Source organism: Capricornis sumatraensis, chromosome 16 (genome assembly GCF_032405125.1).
Source record: "Capricornis sumatraensis isolate serow.1 chromosome 16, serow.2, whole genome shotgun sequence".
NCBI classification, from domain to species: Eukaryota; Metazoa; Chordata; class Mammalia; order Artiodactyla; family Bovidae; genus Capricornis; species Capricornis sumatraensis.
The window spans coordinates 31200237-31225811 of record NC_091084.1 but is presented as its reverse complement, the minus strand read 5'-3'; the positions used below and the strand labels follow the sequence as shown (position 1 = coordinate 31225811).

At 52.4% G+C, this 25575-nt stretch overlaps 2 protein-coding genes across 4 annotated transcripts in view; one reads left to right on the top strand and one right to left on the bottom strand.

Moving 5' to 3' along the window:
* Positions 1 to 4052: 4052 nt before the first annotated feature.
* Positions 4053 to 15781, top strand: TREH (trehalase). Its single transcript, XM_068988696.1, is given in 16 exon segments — positions 4053 to 4141; positions 10433 to 10527; positions 10663 to 10813; positions 10896 to 10983; positions 12142 to 12242; positions 12396 to 12488; positions 12604 to 12720; positions 12837 to 12959; positions 13192 to 13241; positions 13330 to 13524; positions 14031 to 14248; positions 14514 to 14625; positions 14973 to 15085; positions 15344 to 15397; positions 15642 to 15729; positions 15732 to 15781. Coding segments are annotated over 16 exon segments (1737 nt in total).
* A 357-nt stretch (positions 15782 to 16138) lies between these two features.
* Positions 16139 to 25575, bottom strand: part of PHLDB1 (pleckstrin homology like domain family B member 1) — a 43211-nt gene continuing 33774 nt past the window's right edge. For 2 of the 3 annotated variants that reach the window (XM_068988325.1, XM_068988327.1), the window contains 2 exons: positions 18346 to 18431; positions 16139 to 17471 (listed from right to left, as the gene is read on the bottom strand). In XM_068988325.1, the coding sequence (XP_068844426.1) occupies positions 17331 to 17471; positions 18346 to 18431 (227 nt within the window). In that variant the 3' untranslated portion in view covers positions 16139 to 17330. Of the gene's footprint in view, positions 17472 to 18208; positions 18242 to 18345; positions 18432 to 25575 lie in introns of all 3 variants that reach the window. The other variant, XM_068988326.1, reaches the window with a different exon arrangement.

Genomic DNA, 25575 nt, shown 5'->3' with positions numbered 1-25575 from the left:
CTCCAGTGGTGAACTCTACCATACGTTTAAAGAATTAACACCAATCTTTTCTCACGCTCTTCCAAAAACAGAAGAGGAAAAAACACTTCCTAACTCCTTCTATGACGCCTAAGCCAAATAAAGATATCACAAGAAAACTATGATCCAATATCCTTTATGCACATGATGAAAATACCCTCAACAAAATACTAGCAAACCAAATCCAACAGCATATTTAAAGGATTATTCATCATTGCAAGTGAGATTTACCCCAAGAATGCAAGGGTGCTTCAACATAAGAATCTTAATCAATGTAACACCGATAGAACATTAATAGTATGTGTAACATTAATAGTTGTTTAGTCACTAAGTGGTGTCCGACTCTTTGCAATGCCATGGACTTGCATGTAGCCCTCCAGGCTCCTCTGTCCCCGGAATTTCCCAGGCAAGAATGCTGGAATGGACTGCCATTTCCTCCTCCAGGAGATCTTCCTGACCCAGGGATCCAAACTGTGTCTCCTGCAATGGCAGGCAGATTCTTTACCCCTGAGCCACCAGAGAAAAAACACCTAAAAACTAGAAATAGAAGGAAATTTCCTCAGTATAATATAGGGAATTTATGAAAAACCCACATCTGGCAGCATACTCGTGGTGAAAGACTGAAAACTTTCCCCTAAAAGCAGAGAACAAGACAAAGATGTTCACTTTCACCGCTGCCATCCGACACTATTCCAGAGTTCTAACCAGAGTAAAGGGGGGGGGGGGCGGGGGAGGAACAGAAGTCACTCAAATTGGAAAGGAAGAATATTCTATTCACAAGTGATGTGATTCTACATATAGAAAATCCCAAAGGATCCATAGGAAAGCTACTCGATCTAATAAGCAGATTCAATAAAGCTGCAGGGTACGAGATAACACACAAAAACCAATTGAGTTTCTATTCATTTGCAAAGAATAAACTGAAAAAGAAACTTGAAAAGGAATCCCATTAAAAATAGCATCTAAAAGAATAAAATACTCAGGAATAAGTTTATCCAAGGAGATGAAAGACCTGTATACCGAACACTAAGAAACATTGCTGAATCTAAGTAAGATCTACGTGGATACAGAAGCATCCTGTGTCTGGGAGTAAGGAGGCTTAGTATCGTTAAGATATCCTGAATACCTAATGGGATCTACAGATACAACACAATTCCTATCAAAATTCCAATAGCCTTTTCTGCAGGAATGGACAAGGCGATCTTCTAATTCATATGGAATTGAAAGACACCCTAAATAACTGAAACCATCTTGAAAAAGAAGAACACGGTCAGAGAACTAACACTTTCTGATTTCAAAGCTTACTACAAATATTTTAAGGTCAAAAAAGTTGACTAAACATTTCTCCAAAGAAGATAAACAAACAGCCTATAAGCACATAAAAAATGCTCAGCATCAGTAATCATTAGGGAAACACAAATCAAAACCACAATGAGACATAACCGTACACCCCTTAGGGTGGCTATTACAAAGAGCAAACAAACAGAAAGTAACAAGCGCTGGGAGCGTGTGCAGGAAGTGGAGCCATCCTGCCTCGGGGGTGGGAAGATATAAAATCCACTTGCTGTGGGAAACAAGCTGCTGCTGCTGCTGTCGCTTCAGTCGTGTCCGACTCTGTGCCACTCCATAGACGGCAGCCCACCAGGCTCCGCTGTCCCTGGGATTCTCCAGGCAAGAACACTGCAGTGGGTTGCCATTTCCTTCTCCAATGCATGAAAGTGAAAAGTGAACGTGAAGTTGCTCAGTCGTCTCCAACTCTCAGCGACCCCATGGACGGCAGCCTGACCTCTCCTCAAATATTAAACATAGATTGACTGTATGATCCAGCAACTCCACTGTTAGATAGATGCATACTCAAAAGAACTGAAAGCAGGGACAGGAGCAGATACTTGCATGCTTGTGTTCATAGCAGCATTAGTCACAGAGCCAAACAGTAAAAGTAAACCAAGTGTCCGATGACAGACAAATGGTTAAAGAAAATGTGGTCTACAAAGGAACTTATCTATGAAACAGAAACAGACTCACAGACGTAGAGAACTGACTTTCAGTTGCCAAGGGGGAGGAGAGATGGGGGAGGATGGACTGGGCATTTGGGATTAGCAGCTGCAAACTATTACACATAGAACGGAGGAATAAGCTCCTACTGTATAGCACAGAAAAGTACATTCAATATCCTGTGATAAACCAAATGGAAAAAAATAAGAAAAAAAATGTGTTTATGTGTATAACTGACTCACTTTGCTGTATAGCAGAAATTAATACAACATTGTAAATCAACTTCAATAAAGTAAATGTTTAAAATATATACTCATCTCTACTTTTTTGTTGCTGTTTGTTTTTGCTTTGGTGGCCCTGCTAGGCTTGCAGGATCTTAATTCCCCAACGAGGGATCGAACCCAGGCCTGTGGACAGTGAAAGCTCAAGTCTTAACCGCTGGATTGCCAGGGAATTCCCCCAAAACGCACTCATCTCTAAAAGAAAATGTGGTCTAAACATACAATGAAATGTTATTCAGCTTATAAAAAAAGGAAGGAAATCCAGATACATGCGACAACATAGACTGACTTTGAAAACGTGCTAATGAAATGGCAAATACTGTATGATGCCATTTACACGAAGTATCAAGAGCAGGCAAATTCAGAGACAGAGAGGGGAATAGCGGTTTCCAGGGGTGGTGGGAAGAGAGGATTGAGGAGTGACTGCTTAAATGCTATAAAGTGTGTGTTTGGGATGATAAAAACAAAAAGGCTTGGAAATAAATAATGGTGATAGTTGCCAGACATCATGAATGTAATATAAATCCAACTGTGCGCTTAAAAACGGTTAAAATGGCTTGTATTTATACTGTGTCTATTTAATGACAAGAAAAAACTTTCAAGGAAGGAAAGAAGGAAGCAAGGGCGGAAGGGGGCATACAGCATCTGGAAGCTGGGGTGCCAGGAAGGAGGTGGGCGAACCCGCAGAGCAGAGGATCGCCGGGGTGGGAGGGATGGGGCGCTGGCAAGGGTGAGCACAGGCCTGGCCACCCCGTCTGGGGGCGGACACCGAGCAGGCACCACAGCTCTGGGCAGCGAGCCCGAGTCGCAAAGGCAAGGCCGTATGAGCACTAAACTCAGGCGGTGCCGGCTGGCAGCACCACCTTCCCACCCCACCTGACCCCCCATCATTTCAGGCCTGAGGCAGGGGTCCTGGGTTGGGCTGCCGCCTCCTCACCTGCCCCTTCCCACCCCTGCCCCTCAACCCCCTGCCCTGGTGCCGAGGGGGGGAGCTTCCTACAGCAAATCAAATCCTGCTGCCTCAGCTCATGGGCTTCTCTGCCAGCTCCCTCACTGGAACCCGCTGCCTCCTTGGCTTTGGCAAAGGTTCCTGACAGGCTGGTGCCAACATGTCCCTCCAGCCTTGCGTCGCTTCCCTCCCCGGCACCAACCCCAGGTCTCTCTGGCCAGGCTGAGCTTCTTATAGCTGCCCTGCCACTGCCAACACCAGAACGGTCTCCAGTCCATCCCCTTGGCAAACTCCTATGTCGTCTTCAACACCCGCAGCAAATGTTCCGAGTATGGTAGGTCTTCCTCCCGTCTGTGCTCCCACAGCCTTCCTGGTAGATCATTGCAAGGGTCCTGGGCTTTCACACTGTACCTGGGACAGACTCTTGAGCCCTTCTGTTTGAAATGTTAAAGGAAATGGTAACCCCCTGAGGTGGGAGCCTTGGGGCCATGTAAGGGACTGGCATCTGGGTCACAGATGTGTGGCCGAATTTTGTCCCATCTCCCTACACTCACCCTGCCTCTGTGGAAAGGGCCTGAGCAGGAGGCCCCAGTTGAGGCTGAGAAACAGAAGGGGAGGAAAAAGACAAAGTCAGGGGGCAGGGGCGGCCCCTGAGAGCAGGAGCAGCGAGCGGTCTGCGCGGTCCAGCTCCGCGTGGCCACGCCTAGACCTGGACTTTGGTTGCCCCGGGTTGTCGGGCGAGGCGAGCAGGCTGCGCCCCGGCTAGCAGGAGGCACCTGGCGCTCCCGTTTGGCCGCAGCCACAGTGTCATGCAGGGGAGGACCTGGGGGCTGTGTCTGCTGCTCCTGCTGGGGTTGGGGCTGGGGTCCCAGGAGGGCCTGCCCCCACCCTGTGAAAGGTAGGAGCGGAGAAGGCAGCTGGGGTTGCAGCCGTAAGGAGAGCTCAAGCATCGGGGTCAGCCGTCCAGAGAGGAGGGAAGGGAAGGAGATCAGGTCTCAGGCTCTGTGCTGGGCACTGACCCCCAGCGCTGGGAAAAGATGGGGCGGCCTGTGGGCGGCTGGACACAGGCCAGGAGCCTGCCACCCAGGGAGCGTTCCCTCCCTCCGCCCTCCCTTCTAGCTGCTCCTTGAACTGTGCAGGCCTGTTCTCAGGGTTGTTCTGGGAAACTTTTTGCTCAATTTCCCTGCCTTGGATGTGAGAGTGGGAGTAAGGACCTGCAAGGAGCTCCTGGGTTTGACCTCTGACCTCCATGACCAAACCTCTTTCCAGAGCCACAGTTTCCATCTCCAAATAGCAGGGATGAGTGACCTCATCCTGCTTCTGGGACTCACAGGGCAGCCACTCTCCCTTCATCATGGGTTTATTGAGTTCTTGCTATGCCTCCTGGGTTGCAGCAGTGAAGTAGAAAATGAGGTCCATGAAGGTTATTATTAAGGTTATTATTATATAACAAGTGAGAGAAGTAATAATAGAAGTTCACTGGTGATGGGTGTTGTCTCTAAGTTGTGTCTGACTTTTGTGACCCCATGGACTATAGCCCATCAGACTCTTCTGTCTGTGAGATTTTCCAGGCAAGAATACAGGAGTGGATTGCCATGCCCTTCTCCAGGGGATCTTCCCGACCCAGAGATCGAACCCATGTCTCCTGCATTGGCAGGCAGGTTCTTTACCCCTGGGCCACCGGGGGAGTCCATATCTTCCACTAGTACTCACCAAATGTTTATACTCATGGTTGCAGTTTAATATACACATGAAGCGTGGCCAGCCAGATGCCTTGGCATCCATGAATTTTTACTGGGGATCAGTTACAGGGATGCAGTGTATCCTCAGGGTGACCCTAGTTACTCATTCTCCAGGTTTCTAAAGGTCAAAATGATAATGGGTGGCCCTCAGCCCCCACCTTAAATCACATTAATAGGATGAAATATCTGGCATGGTCTAAGGTCCCAGTAAACAAAAATGTATCAAGTAGGGCCCCAGGAGCTTAGAAGTTATCTCTTAGGCATGTATCAGACTGTCTTTGAAATGTACAGGGTATGAACACAATCTGCTATGTCAACTGTTTACTGCACAAACAACATATTGTATAACAAAGAATTTGTCCAGTCTTTGTCCTGAGTTCCTGGAATACAACTCTTAAGATCTTGGAAATTTCCCAAGTGATAGGAGTGTCTTTGGTATTCAGGTTAAGCTCAAATAGCTTTTGTGAGTGAGGTGACTCATGGTGAGTCCCTAGATGGGTCATGCTAATAAGATGATGAAAGTAGGATAGGTCGTGTTAGAAGATGAAGTGCTTAGAGGGTTGGGGCTTTGGGGTACCTGATACCAGCCTGACCTCCTGACTTCTGGAGAAGGAAGGGGGCAGAAGATTGGATTTAATCACATAGTTGATGATTTAATCAATTGTACCTATGCAATGGAGCTTCCCAGGTGGCACTAGGGGTAAAGAACCCACTTGCCAATGCAGGAGACATAAGAAACACAGGTTTGACCCCTGGGTTGGAAAGATCTCCTGGAGGAGGGCACAGCAACCCACTCCAGGATTCTTGCCTGGAGAATCCCCTGGACAGAGGAGCCTGGAGGGCTACGGTCCATAGGGTCGCAGAGTCAGACGTGACTGAAGCGACCTAGCACACGTCCAGGCATGCACCTATGCAATGAAACCCCAAGAAAAACTCCGGACACCAAAGTTCAGTGCAGCCTCATTTTGGTTGATATTTTAATGTGCCAGGAGGTTGAAGTGTCCTGATTCTATGGGGAGAGAACACAGAAGCTCTGTGCTCAGGACTCTCCCAGACCTTGTCCTGTATGTGTCTTCGTTTGGCCAGTCCTGACTTGTACCCTTATGAGAATTATACTGCAATCATAATATAGTGCTTTCCTGAGTTCTGTGAACCGTTCTTGTAAATCACTAAAACTTTAATTCTAGCAAATTCTCATGGGAACCCCTGAACTTGTAGCCAGTGGTCAGAAGTAGTGGAAACTTCAAGACCCCTAAAGTCATAACAGGTGCTGGGAGTGCAGGCAATCTTGTTGGGGGCTATCGTTTTGACCTGGGGGTGGCATCCAAGCTAACTCTTGGTGACAGAATTTTATTGCAATATTGTAATTTTTGTCAGAACATGTGTGATTTGCTAGGATGATACTGTCTCACTAAAACACGTGGTTTGGAAAGTGCAAGATGAAAGGGCAAGGAATGAGCATCTTTTCATTCCTGGATGGCCACAGGGTCACCCATGTGTTCAGAATAGCAGTTTTGTTGTGATCAGTTACTGGAGGTAAAAGTTACCAATGGAAGTTAGAGCTGATGGATCCAACTCTTGGGGTATTAGCTGACCAAATGCATAAGAAAGTTCAAAATAAGAGGAAAAAAATAAAAAATAGAATTTCTTGGTTATTGTCATCTAGAATAGCAAAAATGAAAGTGAGAGATAAGCCAAACTAAGATTCTGGTCAGTCCTAAATACAGTCTCTGGTCTCAGGGCCTCTGCTAACAGGACGTGTTGGGGAAGGTCCTGCTTCTTGCTGCCCTGATGTGCAGCCACTAGCCCCAGAGCCGTTTCCTAAGGAAAAAATTATTCTGAAACAACAAATAATGAAGAAAATGAGATTGATTCCCAAGAGAATGTATAGACAGAGGACAGAGCCAGTGGTCTCGTCCCAGCAGGAGAGGCATCCTGAAACAGTTATTAAGAATGGGGTGAGGACTTCCTGGTGGTCCAGTGGTTAAGAATCCACCTACCAATGCAGGGAACACAGGTTTGATCCCTGGTCCGGGAAGATCCCACATGCTACAGAGCAGCTAAGCCTGTGAGCCTTAGTTACTGAGCCGGAGAGCCCTACAGCCCATGCTCTGAAACGAGCACCAAAGACCCAGCATAGCCAAAAATAAGTAAATAAATAAAAAATTTTAAAGATGGGGTGAATAAGAAATTCCTTGGCAGTACAGTAGTTAGGATCTGCACTTTCAGTGTCAAGGGCACAGGTTCGAGCCCTGGTGGGAGAACTAAGATCCTGCAAGCCCTGCTGCATGACCAAAAAAAAAAAAAAAAAAAAAAGGAGTAAATAAAGCAAACATTTATGGGAGCAAAACAAAAGAGGAAGAAAAGAGGGAGAGTCAAAGGACTGATTTCTTTTCAAGAAACGGGATGAATAAAGCAGCCATGGGCATGCACGCTAAGTGGCTTCGTTCGTGTCTGACTCTTCGTGTCCCCATGGACTGTGGATAGGGTCAAAAGAAAGGTTTTCATGCAGCATTCTTCGAGGTTGACTGAACCAATGGGAACCCCTGCAGGTCATCCAAAATGAAAAGGCCTGAGAAAAATCTATTCACCCTACTTGGGAGCAACTTGGGAGCAAGACATAGGCAGCAACACGAAGCCTGACCTCCAATCTGCTGGGGCAATGGTGCCAAAATATAATCAAGATAAAGGTTGATGGTTGGGTCCGGATCCCTTAGCTCTGTCCCACACTGGAGACCCAAAACCGGATACATAGCAGTGGGCAAAATGGTCAGAGGGTAGAGGAGGCCCCTGGACTCTGTGACATAGGAACCCCACGCACTGAGGTACCAAAAGCCACTGGTGAGGACCTAAAAGAGGCTACAGTCAGATTAAGAGGATATAGAAATGCAAGAGTTGATGGGATGAAGGTGAAAGGTAATATTAAAAAAATGGAATGTTTAAACAGGCTTTATGTCAAAGGATTGTTTCTCCTTTGCCTAAATGTTTTATGGAAATGAATGTCATGATTGATGAGGAACGCTTACCCTCCCTGGTACTCAAAACCCAAACCTTGCTGAAGTTCTAAGTGGTGCACAGTGAGGGATGCAAGGGTTGGTGCAACCAAGATGAAAGTTTGAATGAAAATTGGTGCTTGAACAGTTCTATTGGGAAGTGACTGCATCTATTTTCCCTGAATGTATTACGGGAATGGATATTGTGCCTGACTGGGGGATGTTTCCACTGTCTAGTATTACAAAGCAGAAGACATGTAAAGCCATGCCTCAAGCAATATTAACTGACTGTTCCAAATGAGAACCAATAAGATTGCCTGAGTCCACACAGATTGTAGCCTTCTTCTGCGGAGCACAGACTGGGACTTAGAGGAAAAGTCTTTGGGGACCTCCCAGCTGAGACTTTGGACTAAAGAATTTCTGGTAACTGGAGAGGCAGGTACTAGTTTGCTATCAGATATTAACTGAAGCTTTCCCTATGACTGAAGGTCAAAAGATAATCTTGAAACCTGAAATGCCCATATTATATTGGGTGATACTGGAAAATGCTCTAAGGTGGAAGGAGAGGCCTAGAGGAGTTCCATAAGAAAATGGAAATGGTTTATGCAGGACCATGCTCCGGGGGAATAGAGAGTTACTCAGCGTATTTAAGAGCAGGCAGACTCTTTTCCCCTAGGGATGATGCTGAAACCACCTAAGGAACTACCAAATTCAGCTGTCACCTGGGCAAGTGCCCTATGAACAGCTCCTGATTGACTGACAATGAATTGCTTGGTTTATGGATGGCAGTTCCAAGGTGAACATACAACATACTGTTTGAAAGACTACCACTCTTATCAAAGAAGACAAAATCAAATCAGCTCGGTGGGCTGAGTTACATACCGTTTGTCGCTGTGTTTGGGTTTTTGCCTACTCTCAGTCAGGGACAGATGGCCTGGCCATATGGTCAAGACAGAAGGGCAATGATGCCCTTTTGTGGCATGGTCCTATGGAAACACTATGGGGATTTGAGTAGTGCATTAAAATAGAACACATTGATGTCTATGAATCAATATAAAGCCAAACATAGGGGCTTTCTTCATTCACTTCTTCCATCACTGCAAGGGAAGTGAAAGTGTTAGTCACTCAGCTGTGGCTGACTCTCTATGATCTTATGGACTGTAGTCTGCCAGGTTCCTCTGTCCAAGGGATTTCCCAGGCAAGAATACTGGAGTGGATTGCCATTTCCTTCTCCAGGGTATCTTCCCGACCCAGGGATCGAACCCAGGTCTCCTGCATTGCAGGTGTACTCTTTACCATCTGAGCCACTAGGGGAAGCCCCACTGCAAGGAAAACAGCTTGCAATTCAGCCCATGGGGCTGGCTTGTTCTTATGTTTTCCAAAGATCTCCATCAGGCAGTTAGGGTGCAGTGGCTTTCCAACCAAGATACTGTCTGTCCACTTGGAACTGCCATCAGTAAATGACCAAGTTTTTGCTTGGTCAATAAAAAGCTATTCACGGAGCACCTCCTGGTGGCTTCTCTGTTGCTTCCCCAGTCAGCCCTGCAGGAAGTGAGGCCACCTGCCCTTGAACACAGAAAGTACCTCCTTACATTCCCCCAGCAGCCTGCTCCTGCGGAAACCATTTCCATCGTTAAGGAACTCCCGGGGCATTGCCTTCTTTATCAGAGCGTTTCTGACATCACCCAAGGCATTATGGGTATTTCATGGTTTCAAGAATGTTTTGTGTTTTTCAATCACAGAGGATGTTTCCATCAATATCCAATAGCAAGCTAGTAATCCTCTCCCATATGGTGTGTATCGTACACTGCATCTGGAAATTTCCTGGTTTAAACTTTTCATTGCAGTCACTGAGTACAATCCACAGGGTTTTGCCACAAGCTCTTCTAGTTGGGTCCACATGGAGCCACTGAACAGAGAGCTGGTCCACCCCACAATCGCTGATCAAAGCGCCACTGAGCAGCGCTCTGGGCTCCTCGCCAGCCCCCCAGCCCAGTGAGAACAGATCCGAGCCCCTTCTGCTTCTCCCCTCTGAATCCCTGATCGGCTGACCTCTCTCCCACTAAAACCACCTCACATGTGTAGAGCTGGGAGAGGATGAACAGGAAACTCCTGGTGTGGACACGCTCTGAGCTACAGCGCCCTCCCTCCTCTTGTCCACCTGGCTTTCCATACCGTTTCAAACTAACCAATGAGCTGGGCTCAGGCAGCTGTTTAGGTCCTTTCCTGCACAAGGACCCTCCGCGTTCTCTCAGCCCTAACGTCACCACCACCCACAAACCCCTACCACACACATGCACAGGCACACACGTGCACAGGCACACACATGCACAGGCACACACGTGCACGTGCCCTGGCACACACACAGTTCTCGCCCCTCCCAGTCAACACGCCCCAGACTTCTCCCCTGTTGGTGGTGACCCACCCTACTCCCCTCCCCGACTCTCCCTGCAGCCAGATTTACTGCCACGGGGAGCTCCTGCGGCGAGTTCAGATGGCCAGACTCTACCAGGATGATAAGCAGTTTGTGGACATGCCACTGTCCTCGGCTCCAGCTGAGAACCCTGGGGGCCCCGCCTTCTCCTGAACCTTCCACCAAAAGGCAGGGGGCAAGACCAGGCAGGCAGGGGTACCTGATCAGGGAAGGCTCCCTGGGGTCCCGCTGACCCCTCCTGCTGCCTGTCCCCCAGACCAAGTCCTGAGGCACTTCCACGAGCTGGCCCAGGCCTACAACCTCAGCATCCCCCGGCAGGAGCTGCAAGTGTTTGTCCAAGAACACTCCTGGGCTGTGGGGCAGGAGCTGCAGCCCTGGACGCCCGAGGACTGGAGAGACAGGTACAACCCTGCACACGGAACAGGAGAAGGGCCTTCGCTCAGGGCTGCCACCCTCAACCCTGTGGGCCCCGTGGTCTTTCAGCCCCCAGTTTCTGCAGAAGATCTTGGACCCCAAGCTGCGAGCCTGGGCAGGGAAGCTGCACCAACTCTGGAAGAAGCTGGGAAAGAAGGTATCAGTGCCCTGGACCTGGCAGAGGGAGATGGAGGTGGGGAACGGGTGAGCCGCCTAGGGCCCTTCCTGTTCCCTCTACGCCCTCACCTGTGTAGAGCTGGGAAGGGATGAACAGAAAACACCTGATGTGGACCCAGCAAGACACTGGGACCTATTTCCTGAGAACGCAGTCCTTGAACAGGACTCTCCAAAAAGAAACTTCTGAGAGGGAGGAGGGCAACATCTACTTCTAACTCCTCACCTCCTCCCTGAAGCCCTCCCAGCCTCCCCCAGGCAAACCGAGCTCATCCTCTACCCCCAGCTGCCCCGTCCTGCCCTTCACACCCCACGGTGACTGTTCACTCCCCTGCTGGGCTCCCTCTTGCCTGATCTCCTCGGGCCAAGCCTCTGCTCAGGAACCACAATTGCTCCCTCTGATTCTGGCCCAGGCCTGTGCTCAGCACGGTCTGTTACGCACTTTCTCCCCTTTGTCTGAGGCTCAGAGAGGGCAGCCGTTTGCCTAAGGCTGCACAGCTCCTGTCCTCCAGCCCGGCCCCAGGACCCAGGCACCCACTGCACAGAACGGTGCTCCAGGGTCATGCATGTGCCGGCTTGGGCTGCTTCCTCAGCAGCCCCCACCCAAAGGGGAAAACCTCAGCCCCTTCCTCTGCTCCCCTCCAAATCTCTGTCAGACTGACCTCTCTCCCACTAAACCCCCTCACGTGTGTTGGGCTGGGAGGGGATGAACAGAACAGCGCTCCCACGCTCTCCCCGGGCACGCCCATCCACGCCCACCTCACTGGAGAAAGCTGTCGAGGGCCAGAACTGGGGGCCCTGAGCCTCTGGGCCTGGCTTCATGGTGGCCACAGAGATTCAGGGGGCACTGGGAGCCAGAGGAAACTCCCACCAGCTGGCTGCTAATACTGGCTGCTGTGTGGTGAGCACTGGGATGCTGGGCTGAGGGGGTCCAGGCTCCTGCACACCATTGCTCTTGCTGGGATTCTAGAGGCCGCCATGTGGGGGTCAGCAGACTAGACTCCCCATGGCCCAGGCCTGGACCAAGGCCACACGGCTGAGCAGCGCCAGAGCCAGAGCCCAAGCCCAGGCTGCAGGGCCACCAGCCAGTATGGAAAGCCACATGGGCCCAGGGTGCCCATGTCCTCTCTCCTGACTCCAGGTGAAGCCAGAGGTCTTCAGCCACCCCGAGCAGTTCTCGCTGATCTACTCAAGACACCCCTTCATTGTGCCCGGTGGGCGCTTTGTGGAATTCTACTACTGGTGAGCAGCCAGGGGTTGTGGGAGGGTGAGGGGTGGGGAGGGGAGCCCAGTGCCAGCAAGACATCTTGAGGGGGCTGGGTGCCCTGGCCTGGCCCAGGTGTGCGGGGCAGAGGGTGGTGTGAGCAATGCCTGAGCTGTCTGTCCCCCTGCCAGGGACTCCTACTGGGTGATGGAGGGTCTGCTCCTCTCTGAGATGCCCGAGACAGTGAAGGGCATGCTGCAGAACTTCCTGGACCTGGTGCAGACGTGAGGCGGGGTGGGCATCCAGCCAGGGTGGGGGGAGCAGATGCCGTGGGCCTGGGGCGGGTTTGCCTCGGCTCTGGCAGCCAGGTGGGCCGGTCAGCAGGCCTCCTCTCGGTAGATACGGACACGTCCCCAATGGGGCCCGCGTGTATTACCTGCAGCGGAGCCAGCCCCCGCTCCTGACCCTCATGATGGACCGCTACGTGGCCCACACCAACGACACCACCTTTCTACGGTGGGCACCCCTCCTGGTGCTGCCCTGTACCCGCCTTCCTGAGACCCCCCGGGGCGGGGCTGGGTCTGGGCTGGTGCGGGGCGCCTGGACGGAGAGAGTGCCCGGCTTCACACCAGGGACCACACTGAGACCCTGGCCTCGGAGCTGGACTTTTGGACTAAGAACAGGAGCATCTCTGTGAGTTCCAGGGGAAAGAGCTACAGCCTGAATCGCTATGAAGTCCCTTACAGGGGCCCCAGGTGAGGACCCACCTGGCCAGCCTCTCAACCTGTTGTGTGTTCCCTCTGGTTTGAGTGTCAGGACTTCCCTGGGCAGGAGGGTGGGGGACTGAGTCCCACCTCTCAGATGGTGAGCTGATAGCCCTGGGCAGTCTGGGGCCCCAGGATGGCTGAGCCAGCATGGCTGGGCCCCCTACGCGGGCATGGAGGGCCTAGAGCCGCAGTGCCGGGCTCCCCACTCTCCTCTCACCAGGCCAGAGTCTTACAGCAAAGACACAGAGCTGGCCGCCACCTTGCCGGAAGGTGAGCAGCAGGAAGGGAGGGGCTGAGCATGGGCCTGGGCAGTGCGTCAGGCCCCGGCCTCCCGTCTGCCGCTGCCCTGGCCTCACAGGGAACTGGGACGCTCTGCTGGCCGAGCTCAAGGCCGGGGCCAAGTCCGGCTGGGACTTCTCCTCACGCTGGCTCGTGGGAGGCTCGAACCCCAGTTCACTCAGCAGCATCCGAACCAGCAAGCTGGTGCCGGTTGACCTCAAAGCCTTCCTGTGCCAGGCGGAGGGGCTCATGAGCAACTTCTACTCCAGACTGGGTACGCATGCCCACAGGGAAGGGAAGAAGGGTGCTAGCCCAGCTTGGGTCCCTGCCTCGGCCTTGGCAGTGGAGCTGCAAGGAGGACCATGAGGGGAGGACCTCCAGCTCCCTGGCCTCACCCCACACCCCCAAAGCAGCCGTGTCCCTCCCTTTCTCACTGCAAGGATCTAGGAGGGGACACCCTACCCCACAGATCCAAACCCCTCTGTCCCCTCTCCCTGCCCTTTGACCCCTCAGAGACAGGGGAATCCACACAGCCGGCTGGTGTCCCTGTGAGGACAAACCTTGGGACAGGCTTGTGCAGGGCCTGGGAGCTGCTCAGGACCATGTGCTCAGGGAAGTCCTGGTGCTAGAGGCATGAAATGCAGTGGGCTCTGCTCCACATCAGCATAGCCCCTTGGTGCTCAGGACCTCTGAGCCCGAGGGAGGACAACAGGGGGTCAAACTAGACCCCCTGGGAGGCGGGGGGCCCTGTGGCTTAGCCTAAAGGCAGTGTTGCCCGAGGGAATGACTCTGAAGCAGCAAAGTACAGAAATCTGCGAGGCGAGCACATGGCTGCCCTGAAGGATGTGCTGTGGGATGAGGACAAAGGGGCCTGGTTTGACTATGATCTTGAGAATGAGAAGAAGAATCTGGAGTTTTACCCATCCAACTTTGCTCCTCTCTGGGCCGGCTGCTTCTCTGACCCAGACGATGTGGATAAAGCTCTGAAATACCTGGAGGTGAGGCATACCTGGAGCACGGTGGGCTGCTACAGGAGGGGCAGGACCACCTGCTTGCTCCCTGACCTGTGACCTCTGGTAAGTGGCAGCCTCACACCCCAACTCCACCCAGCGCCTTAGCCTGCAGGCCCCAAGTCGGCCACACGGGGGCGGCTGTGAGCCAAGAAGAGAAGGCCCAGGAGGGATCACCTGGCTTTAGGAGGGCCCAGCCTCTTGGCTCCCTGTCCAGCCCCCACTCACAGTCATGATGTCTGGAACCTTCTAGGACAGCCGGATCCTCACCTACCAGTATGGAATCCCGACCTCTCTCCAGAAGACAGGCCAGCAATGGGACTTCCCCAATGCCTGGGCCCCCCTGCAGGACCTGGTCATCAGAGGTAGGGAGGCAGGGATGGGGCCTACCCCACCTCAACCCCACGAGGGTAGAGGCTCGGCCTCCCTGGCACTGGGGAGGCGAGAACAAAGGACGCAGAGGCCTTTCTGTAGCTTCTCTGCTCTCTCAGCCTCCCAGCAAACGGCTACTCCTGCCCCCACCTGTTGGGGGAACCAACTCTCCGCTCTCCTTAGGCCAACCTAGATTAAGAGCAGCTTGGCTTCTGGTTCCAGGAAGGAGGTCTTAGCACCTGGGCCTCTTTCCCTCATTGAGGAGAATAAGGTTCGGGATTCTGCTACCCCTGGGATGGGGGCTCTGGAGATTCAGGGTCTTGCCATGGGTGGGGTCTAGGTCTGGCCAAGTCTCCTTCAGCCAAAGCCCAGGAAGGAGCTTTCCAGCTGGCCCAGAATTGGATCCGAACCAACTTTGATGTCTACTCCAAAAAGTCAGCCATGTATGAGAAGGTGAGCTGGCCATAAGCCCAGTCCCTGGGGTTCTCCTGCCCAGGGTGAGATGGGGAATTGTCAGGCTTTGCAAAGCCAGTGCCCAGCACATCCAGGGGCAGTGGCGGCACCTGGTGGTCATCCTTGGGCACTGTAGGGCTCAGCCGCTGGCCAGAGCAGCTTCTCCCTGTAAGGGGCTCCCGTTTCTTGCTTCCCTAGAGGCCTGGCGTTGGGGGCTGAGGCAGAGCTTGACCTTAAAGCTCATCCTCTTGTCCTCAGTATGACATCAGCAACGGTGGACAGCCAGGTGGTGGAGGGGAGTATGAAGTTCAGGTGAGTGGGCCACGTCCTCCAGGGAGCTTCAGGGCTCTGCTGTCCCCATAACTGGCCATGATCGCCCCTCTCTGGGCCTCAGTTTCTTCTGTGGAGGCTGGATCCCAGGGAGGAGCCCGACTGGTGCTCCCTGGTACCCCTGGGGCTGGTGGGCCCGTGTCTCTAGGTGGGGATCCCACAACCCATAAGAGGACTTGGGGGCCTGGCCCAGGGGTCTTGCCCCATGGACCTTACCTTTCTCCAGGAGGGGTTTGGCTGGACCAATGGTGTGGCCCTGATGTTGCTGGACCGCTATGGGGACCGGCTGAGCTCAGGGGCCCAGACCACTTTCCTGGGCCCCACTGCCTCACAGCCGCCCTCCTGCTCAGCCTCCTGCCACAGTGACGGGCCTTCAGGTCCCCATCTGGCTGCAGCTCCTGCCGATTCAACCTCTACACGCATCCCTACCTTCTCCTGTGCCTCGATCCTTTATCCCTGGAGAGCCCTCCCCCTCCCAGTCTCTCCCCCAGCCCAGTCCTTGGTCACAGCAGAGTGGGGGCAGGGCAAGGACCCGGGGGTCATGGTTGGGCCCTGGGTCCCTCCTGGGACATTTAATAGGCTGGAGATGCTGCACCGTGGATCAGACCTAGTCTCTCTCCTTCCCCATGAGCCCCAACCCCACGCCGCTCACAACCAGGCCTCCCAAACACATAGTCCAAATGCTTTATTGTTCTGCTGAGATGCTTGCAAATACTGAAAAACATCCAGCCCAGGCCTGGCAACCATGGTCCAGGGCTGGGAAGGGGGACAGGGAGGTGGGCTTAGTGTTAAGGCGCAAAGGGCTGAGCCCAGACACCTGGAGGCCTGGGCCTCTGCTCTTCATTTCATCCCCATTCTGAGGGGAGGGCAACCAGACCCTCGGGCTCCCCCTCCTGCTCAAGACTTCCTCCAGGGAGCATCTGAACAGCCCTCTGTCCATCAGAAACTCAGCCATATACCAGAACCCGGAGGACGGCCTTTCTAGCTCCTTCTCCCATCCGATGGCCCCTCCCCTGGCCTCCAGTTTCCGGCTTCGTCCCTTCTGGCTCTAAGCAAGGCACGAGTGGAAGGGGAGGGCTGGACGGGGGAGCCAGCAGGCTGTGTATCAGGGCCTGGAGACACAGGCAGGGGGGCAGGGTGAAGGTAGTCCCTCCCCCCATCCCCAGCAGGAGATGCCCAAGGGCCTGGGCTGGAGAGATGATGGCACGTACCCTCAGATGGGCCCACAGCTGAAGCAGTGGGCTGAGCCACAGAGCCATGGCAATTAGTATGTAACCATGGCGATGAAGCAGTCACTATGGTGACTGTGGTGGTGGGTCTGAAAAATGGGGCTGGGCTGGGACCTCAAGGATGACACTCAGTCTCTGCTCCTTGAGCAAAAATCATAAAAAATACAAACGCGGCACAAGAATGGGACAGAGCAGGGTTTGGGAATTACACCGCCTGAGCTGTTACCCCACTCTGGATACGGCGCTACTCAGCCCTCAAGGCCCCTGCAACGGGGGCTGAGGCAAGAGGGGATCTTTGGCAGATTCTGGTACCATAACGTGTCCTTTAGAAAAGAGAACACAGGGAGTGCAGGTGCCGGGGGGGCCCCCTCTGTGACGGCGCCTCAGCCTGGGTGGGCCCCGGGGCAGGACCCTAACAGGCTATCGCAAGTTCTGGGCTCCCAGGAGGCGGCAAAGCCCCCTCCTCAACTTTTATCTCCTGGCTGGTTTTTCAGGGGGGGTCAGAGCTCAGAAACCCACAGGGCGAGCTCCTTCCAGAACATTACAGAGTCTCTTCTTGTACAAAAGCCCCAGTCGTGCTCCGCCCTCCAGGGCCTCTGGGAGCCCAGGGTGCAACTCCCTGGCTGGAGGCAGGTGGGGCAGCAGGCGGCTGGGCATGGCTCCTGGGTCCAGGGGGCCCCATTCAGTCAGTTCATGAACTGAGTGTAGCCTTCTGCCCCCGTGACAATGACGTCCATCCAGATGCGCATTGCCTCTGCAGAGGGGGCCACCATGTAGTACAGCCGGTCGTGCGTCTTCACGCAGAAGGTGAGGGCTGGGTTCGGGCTCTGCGGAGGGAGAGAGCAAACTCTGAGCCAGGGCCCACCGCCGAAGCTCAGCCCGAAGCATCTCACACCCGCCTGGCCATCCACCCTTCTCTGCCTCCAGGACGCCCTGAGTCTTCCATAGGCCTGGAGCCCAGTCCCCACCATCCCAGGCTGGGATGTCCCCTCCTCACATCTGGGGCAGTCCACAGACCTCAGCAGGGCCATACCCTGCCAGGCAAGGACACCGTTCCTTGGCGCTCTTGGGCACAAAGAGGGTATCAAAAGAATCAGATGCAAAGGGATGACCAGAGTCCCCTCCCAGTAAGAAAGGAACAGATGGAAAGAGCTGCGAGCGGGGTGCTGGCCCCAGGCCCCCAGTGGAGCAGAGACGAGGACTGGAGCAGGCGTCGTGGGCCTGGCGGGATGGAGGCAAACGGCCCCAGCCTCCCGCAGCCCCTGTCCATAAAGTCCTCCCACCCAGACCTCATCTCGGAGGGCACCCACTCCCCCTTTAGCCTCCCCACCGCATGGCCCGCCCCCATGGAGGGAGACGGCCTGCTGGCATCTCAGGGCCGCGAGGCCAGCGAGCCCCCTCAAGCTCACAGGGGCTCCCTGCTCTCTGCCCCCGCTGCACTCCACACTCCGGCCGGTGGGGAGGGGAGGGACTTAGGGGAGAGTCAAGGAAGGGTCAGGGGCCGGGGGGGCCAGGAGGCGTTAATACGCGGTAGTTCTGGTTAGAGGTGTGTGGGGAGGGGTACCTCAGTCACCATAGTGAAGCTCAGAAACCTCTTCTGGGAGAGGGAGAGAGGAAGAGAAAGTTTACAAGAGAATGAGAAAGGGGTCCAAGCCTCTGAAGTGGGCAGGCTGGAGGCCTCTCCCCAGAGCTGGCCCTCACCTTGGCGGCACTGCGCAGGTGGTCATAGTACACCTCCTCGATGGCCTGGAAGTAAATGACCCCCTTCAGCTTCGTCTCGTGCTTGTCTGCAAAGGAAGACGGGCTGGGCTCAGGAGGCCTGTGGTGCTTTAGGTCAAGCTCAGCAGACACGGAACGTCCCACCCAGGAAGTGGGGTGACTCCCAGGACTCCGAAACAGAGCCCAGATTCTGTATCAGTGTTCAGCCTTGCCCAGGATGACAGAGAAGGCAAATCAGAACTCCACTGAGATACCACTGCTCACCTATCAGAGCAGCAAAAATAAACACAAAACACGGCACACTGGTGACACTTCTGGGGGCAGACGGGCAGTATAATCAACCTGACGGGGGGCATAAATTGGTGAGCCTCTCGGAATGACTCGGCTTCTTCGACCAGAGTTAGAAAGGTGTTTGCCCTTTGAGCCAATTTCAGCACTTGGAAAATTTATCTTACACCTGTACCTCTCTCTCTGGGAAAGTCACTCAGTCGTGTCCGACTCTTTGCGACCCCACGGACTATACAGTCCATGGGATTCTCCAGGCCAGAATACTGGAGTGGGTAGCCTTTCCCTTCTCCAGGGGATCTAACTCAGGGATCAAACCCAGGTCTCCTGCATTACAGGGGGATTCTTTACCAGCTGAGTCACAAGGGAAGCCCAAGAATATTGGAGTGGGTAGCCTATCCCTTCTCCAGGGCGTCTTCCCAACCCAGGAACTGAACCGGGGTCTCCGGCATTGCAGGCGGATTCTTTACCAACTAAGCTATCGGGGAAGCCCCACACATGTACAAAAGAAAACATTTACCAGATTCACCGTGGCAGTAATTATAGTCATAAAAGGTTAGAAACAACCCGAGTGTCCATCAAGGGGAGGCGGCTGAGCACAGTGTGCCATGTGATGAAATACACCTAGCTATTCAACAGAATAACGAGAATCTGATATGCACATTTAGAAATAAATCTGCAAATACTTCCTTGGCGGTCCAGTGTGAAGAGTCTGTGCTCGCAACGCAGGGAGCCCAGTTTCGATCCCTGTGGGGAACAAGATTCCCCACGCCGCAATTAAGACCCAGTGAAGCCAGATAAATATTTAAAAAACAAACAACACACTTCAAATAATCCATGACCAAAGATAAAGTTTTTAGATAAATTAGAAAAAATATTTTTTAAAAATCTATAAAATACATCTGGATATCAACTTCTAGACATTGATGTATTTGAGAGGGAAAGACCTCTAAGATAACACAGCAGGAAAACAAGGAGTGTGTTGGGTGCTACCTTTTGTGTAAGAAAAATGTTAGTCACTCACTCATGTCCAACTCTTTGCAACCCCATTGACTGTAGCCTGCCAGGCTCCACTGTCCATGGGATTCTCCAGGCAAGGGTACTGGAGTGGGTTGCCAGTCCTTTCTCCAGGGGATCTCCCCAACCCAGGGATCAAGCCCAGGTGTCCCGAATTGCAGGCAGATTCTTTACCATCTGAGTCACCAGGGAAGCCCCAAGAATATTGCAGTGGGTTGCCATTCCCTTCTCCAGGGGATCTTCACGACCCAGGAAAAGGGTAAGAATACATGTTTGCATATGTTTATATTCCCTTAAAGAAACTCTAGAAGGACACACAAGAGATTAATAAATGTAGTTACTTGTAGTCAGAGGGGGTGTAATTCTCAATTTAAGCCTTTTACGTGTTTTGAGTTTTGAACGACATGAATGCATTTATCTATTCAACTCAAACAGTAAAAACATGGAAGGCAGCATACAGCATCTGGAGGCCGGGGTGCCAGGAAGGAGGTGGGTAAACCCGCAGAGCAGAGGACCGCTGGGGTGGGAGGGACGGGGCGCTGGCAAGGGCGAGCACAGGCCTGGCCACCCTGTCTGGGGGCGGACACCGAGCAGGCACCACAGCTCTGGGCAGCGAGCCCGAGTCACTAAACTCAGGTGGCAGCACCACCCTCCCCCAATCCCATCATTTCAGGCCTGAGGCAGGGGTCCTGGGTCGGGCTGCCATCTCCTCACCCGCCCCGTACCACCCCTGCCCCTCAACCCCCTGCCCTGGTGCCGAGGGGGCAGTTTCCTACAGCAAATCAAATCCTGCTGCCTCAGCTCACGGGCTTCTCTGCCAGCTCCCTCACTGGAACCTGCTGCCTCCTTGGCTTTGGCAAAGGTCCCTGACAGGCCGGTGCCAACACGTCCCTCCAGCCTTGCCTCGCTTCCCTCCCCCGCACCAACCCCGGGTCTCTCTGGCCAGGCTGAGCTTCTCGCGGGCCCTTATCAATCCACTCTGCTGACACCGGAATGGCCTCCAACACGTTCCCTTAGCAAACTGCTAAGTCACCTTCAGCACCTGTTGCGAACGTCACCACTGCGGCGCCCAGCTGTGCTCCCCGTGCCCCCGCAGCACGGGTGCTCCTCCGCGCAGAACTTACGGTGCTGAATCTGAACCTTCCTTCAGGAGACTTCCCTTCCCTGGTGATCTAGTGCCTAAGACTCTGAGCTTCCCATGCAGGGGCCCCAGGTTTGGTCCCTGGTCGAGGAAATAAGATCCCACATGCTATAACTAAAAAATTCTGCACGCTGCAACCAAGACCCGGCACAGTCAAATAAGTAAACATTAAAATTCTGAAAGAGATGGGAATACCAGACCACCTGACCTGCCTCTTGAGAAACCTGTCTGCAGGTCAGGAAGCAACAGTTAGAACTAGACATGGAACAACAGACTGGTTCCAAATAGGAAAAGCAGTACGTCAAGGCTGTATATTGTCACCTTGCTTGTTTAACTTATGTGCAGAGTGCATCTTGAGAAACGCTGGGCTGGAGGAAGCACAAGCTGGAATCAAGACTGCCGGGAGAAGTATCAATAACCCCAGAAATGCAGATGACACCACCCTTATGGTAGAAAGGGAAAAAGAACTAAAGAACCTCTTTAGTTCTTTAGTGAAAAGTGAAAGAGGAGAGTGAAAAAGTTGGCTTAAAGCTCAACATTCAGAAAACTAAGATCATGGCATCCAGTCCCATCACCTCATGGCAAATAGATGGGGAAACAATGGAAACAGTGGCTGTCTTTATTTTTTCTGGGCTCCAAAATCACTGCAGATGGTGACTGCAGCCATGAAATTAAAAGACGCTTACTCCTTGGAAGGAAAGTTATGACCAACCTAAAAACCATATTAAAAAGCAGAGACCTTACTTAGCCAACAAAGGTGTGTCTAGTCAAGGCTACAGTTTTTCCAGCAGTCATGGTTATGAGAGTTGGACTATAAGGAAAGCTGAGCGCCAAAGAACTGATGCTTTTGAACTGTGGTGTTGGAGCAGATTCTTGAGAGTCCCTTGGACTGCAAGGAGATCCAACCAGTCCATCCTAAAGGAGATCAGTCCTGGGTGTTCATTGCAAGGACTGATGTTGAAGCTGAAACTCCAATACTTTGGCCACCTGATGTGAAGAGCTGACTCATTTGAAGAGACCCTGATGCTGGGAAAGATTGAGGACAGGAGGAGAAGGGGACGACAGAGGATGAGATGGTTGGATGGCATCACCAACTTGATGGACATGGGTTTGGGTGGACTCCAGGAGTTGGTGATGGACAGGAAGGCCTGGTGTGCTGCGGTTCATGGGGTCGCAAAGAGTCGGACATGGCTGAGTGACTGAACTGAACTGAATATCTTAATGACCTGGATAACCACAATGGTGTGGTCACTCACCTAGAGCAGACATCCTAGAGCGTGAAGTCAAGTGGGCCTTAGGAAGCATTACTACAAACAAAGCTAGTGGAAGTGATGGAATTCCAGTTGAGCTATTTAAAATTCTCAAAGATGATGCTGTTAAAGTGCTGCACTCAATATGCCAGCAAATTTTGAAAACTCAGCAGTGGCCACAGGATTGGACAAGGTCTTCATTACAATCCTAAAGAAGGGCAATGCCAAAGAATGTTCAAACTACTGCACAACTGTACTTATTTCACATGCCAGTACAGTAATGCTCAAAATCCTTCAAGCTAGGCTTCAGCAGTATGTGAACCAAGAACTTTCAGATGTAAAAGCTGGGTTTGGAAAAGGCAGAGGAACCAGATATCAAATTGCCAATATTCGCTGGATCATAGAGAAAGCTAGGGAATTCCAGAAAAGCTTCTGCTTCATTGACTACCCTAGAGCCTTTGACTGTGTGGATCCCAGCAAACTGTGGGAAATTCTTAAGGAAATGGGAATAGCAGACCACCTTGCCTGTCTCCTGAGGAACCTGTATGCAGATGAAGAAGTGCCAGAACCAGACATGGAGCAATGGACTGGCTCAAAATTGGGAAAGGAGTATGACAAGGCTGTATATTGTCACACTGCTTATTTACCTTATATGCAGAATACGTAAGGCAAAATGTGAGGCTGGTTGAATCACATGCTGGAATCAAGACTGCTGGGAGGAATACCCACAACCTCAAATACGTAGATGATACCACCCTAATGGCAGAAAGTGAAGAGGAACTAAAGAGCCTCTTGCTGAAGGTGCAAGGAGAGAGTGAAAAAGCTGGCTTAAAACAACGTTCAGGGCTTCCCTGGTGGCTCAGTGGTGAAGAATCCGCCTGCCAGCACTGGAAACATGGGTTCGATCCCTGGTCTGGGAAGATTTCACATGCCGCAGAGCAACTAAACCCTTGGACCACAACTGACTAGAGCCTGCGCTCTGGCGCCTGGGAGCCACGACTACTGAAGCCGGGAGCTCTAGAGTCCATGCTCCACAAGAGAAGTCACCACAATAAGTCCGTGCAGCTTCTAGCAGCCCCTGCTCACTGCCATCAACGGAAAGCCCGCACAGCACTGAAGACCCAGCACGAAAATAAATAAATTCATAAAAATTTAAAAAACCCTCAACATTCAAAAAGCTAAGATTACGGCATCCGGTCCCATCACTTCATGGCAAACAGACAGAGAGAAAGTGGAAACAATGACAGATTTTATTTTCTTGGGCTCCGAAATCACTGCAGATGGTGACTGCAGCCAGGAAATTAAAAGATGCTTGCTCCTTGGAAGAAAAGTTATGGCAAACCTAGACAGCATATTAAAAAGCAGAGACATCACTTTGCCAACAAAGGTCTATATAGTCCAGGAGTCATGTACGGGTGTGAGAGTTGGACCATAAAGAAGGCTGAGTGCTGAAGAACTGATGCTTTTGAATTGTGGTGTTGGGGCAAGACTCTTGAGAGTCCCTTGGACAGCAAGGAGATCAAACCAGTCAGTCCTAAAGAAAATCAACCCTGAATGCTCATTGGAAGGACTGATGCTGAAGCTAAAACTCCCAATTCTTTATCAACCTGATGCAAAGAGCCGACTCACTGAAAAAGACCCTGATGCTAGGAAAGACTGAAGGCAATAGGAGAAGAGGGCGGCAGAGGATGAGAAGGTTAGATAACATCACTGACTCAATGGACATGAATTTGAGCAAACTCCAGGAGATAGTGAAAGACAGAGAAGCCTCGCATGCTGCAGTCCACGGGGTCACAAAGAGTCAGACACAACTTAGTGACTGAACAACAGCAATAAAGCATTAATGAACCCTCCTTTATCTGTTCAGAGGTCAAGCTCCTCCAATCTGGACTGCTATGCACCGAGCAGGTCCTCAATCAATGTAGAATAAACGAGTTCAAGGAACTGGGATCCAAAGAAGTCAGAGCCCACGATTTAGGGGGGAAGAAAGCACAGACACACATCCACTTAGCTGTGTGACTTGGGTATGATTAGGGTTTCAAGGGAACACCTACAGGTCACCAGAGGTCACGGGCGTTAAGCGAGAGGACACACTCCCAGGGTTCAGCACAGTGTCTGGCACAATACACGTGGATCTGTCATGACATCATTATGCCCAGCGCTGACGTCACATGGCAGAGGGCCCTGTGTGACGCAGGAGTTACCCAGAGGAGGGCAGGAACCACTCCCAGTGAGGTAGGGCTTCACAGAGGTGCTTTCTGATGTGGACCCTGTAGAAGGAAGGAGTTTCACGGAGGAGGAGGGAGCAGGATCCAGGAAGGCCAGGGAGAACGGCAGCATTCTGTTCTCTCCTGGCTCTTCCTTCACTGGAAATAGTAACACATTCCTGCCTCCGCTTCCTCGCCGCCTACCTATCCTCGATGGATTGTGTGCAATCTGGCTCCCGCCCAGCACACAGTGGAAACCGTTCTCTCATCAAGATCCAATTGTTGAATCGAACGGCCTTTGGGTGCACATTACCCTTGGCCTTTCTGCAGTGTCCATCATCACCATAATGTCTCAATTTCTTCCGTAAATTATATTTTTTTATTCCATGACAGCCCCTGCTGGCAGGCACACATCCACTCCTCTGCCTTCTCCATTTCTGCCCTGCCCTCCCCTCCCCGGTTGGTTTCATAGACATGAAGGAAGGTCACACATGCCAAGCGCCAGCTCAGCACCTGGCCTGTGACTTCCCGCCTCCTGCACCCTGCTTTACTGCAGCCTCCTTTTCCTTCTCCCTCACAAGGGTGGCCCTGCCCTGGGGTGCAGCTCTGTCTCTCCCTCTTCTCTGAAGTCTAACTGTCCAAGCTCAGTCTTAGCTCTGCCTCTCAGCTGCTGAGACACCTTAGGCAAGTTACTTAGCCTCTCTGTGCTTAATTTTCCTCATCTGCAAAACAGGTGTAAAACTTGTGCTTCCTTCACAAGATTATGATGATGATTAAATGAGATTAAATGAGATGATACATGCGGAAGGCTGAGCACAGCATCTGGCCATACACGTGTGCAGTAAGTATGATCTGCTACCATCATCATTATTATTAGTCCAACAGCTTCGACTTTCACTCTGCCTCTAACCCTGACCCTTCTCATAACCTTAGATGCCCCAGGGGCACTTCAACCTCAACGTGCCTAAGATGGAGTTGTCCTCCCAGGCCTGACAAAGTCCATTTCCAGCCTAGGTGGAAACATGGGGACACCCGTAAGCCTCCCCTCACCCAGGGCCCAGGTGGGCGGGGAGGGCTTCCTGGAAGAGATGGCATTTGTCTGGGGACCAGTTCAGTGGGGGAAGCCAGGTGCTCCAGGCTGCAGGACTCCAGCACCACACACTTCTGGCCCTTTCCCTCTTGGCGCTGAGCAGGACGGCTCTCCTGGCTTTGTGGTTGGGTGGGGCTGGGTGACTGGCTGAACAGGCCCGCTAGTGACTTGGGGACAGACTCCAGCTGGGGAATTTAACCCAGTGCAAACCCAATCACATTT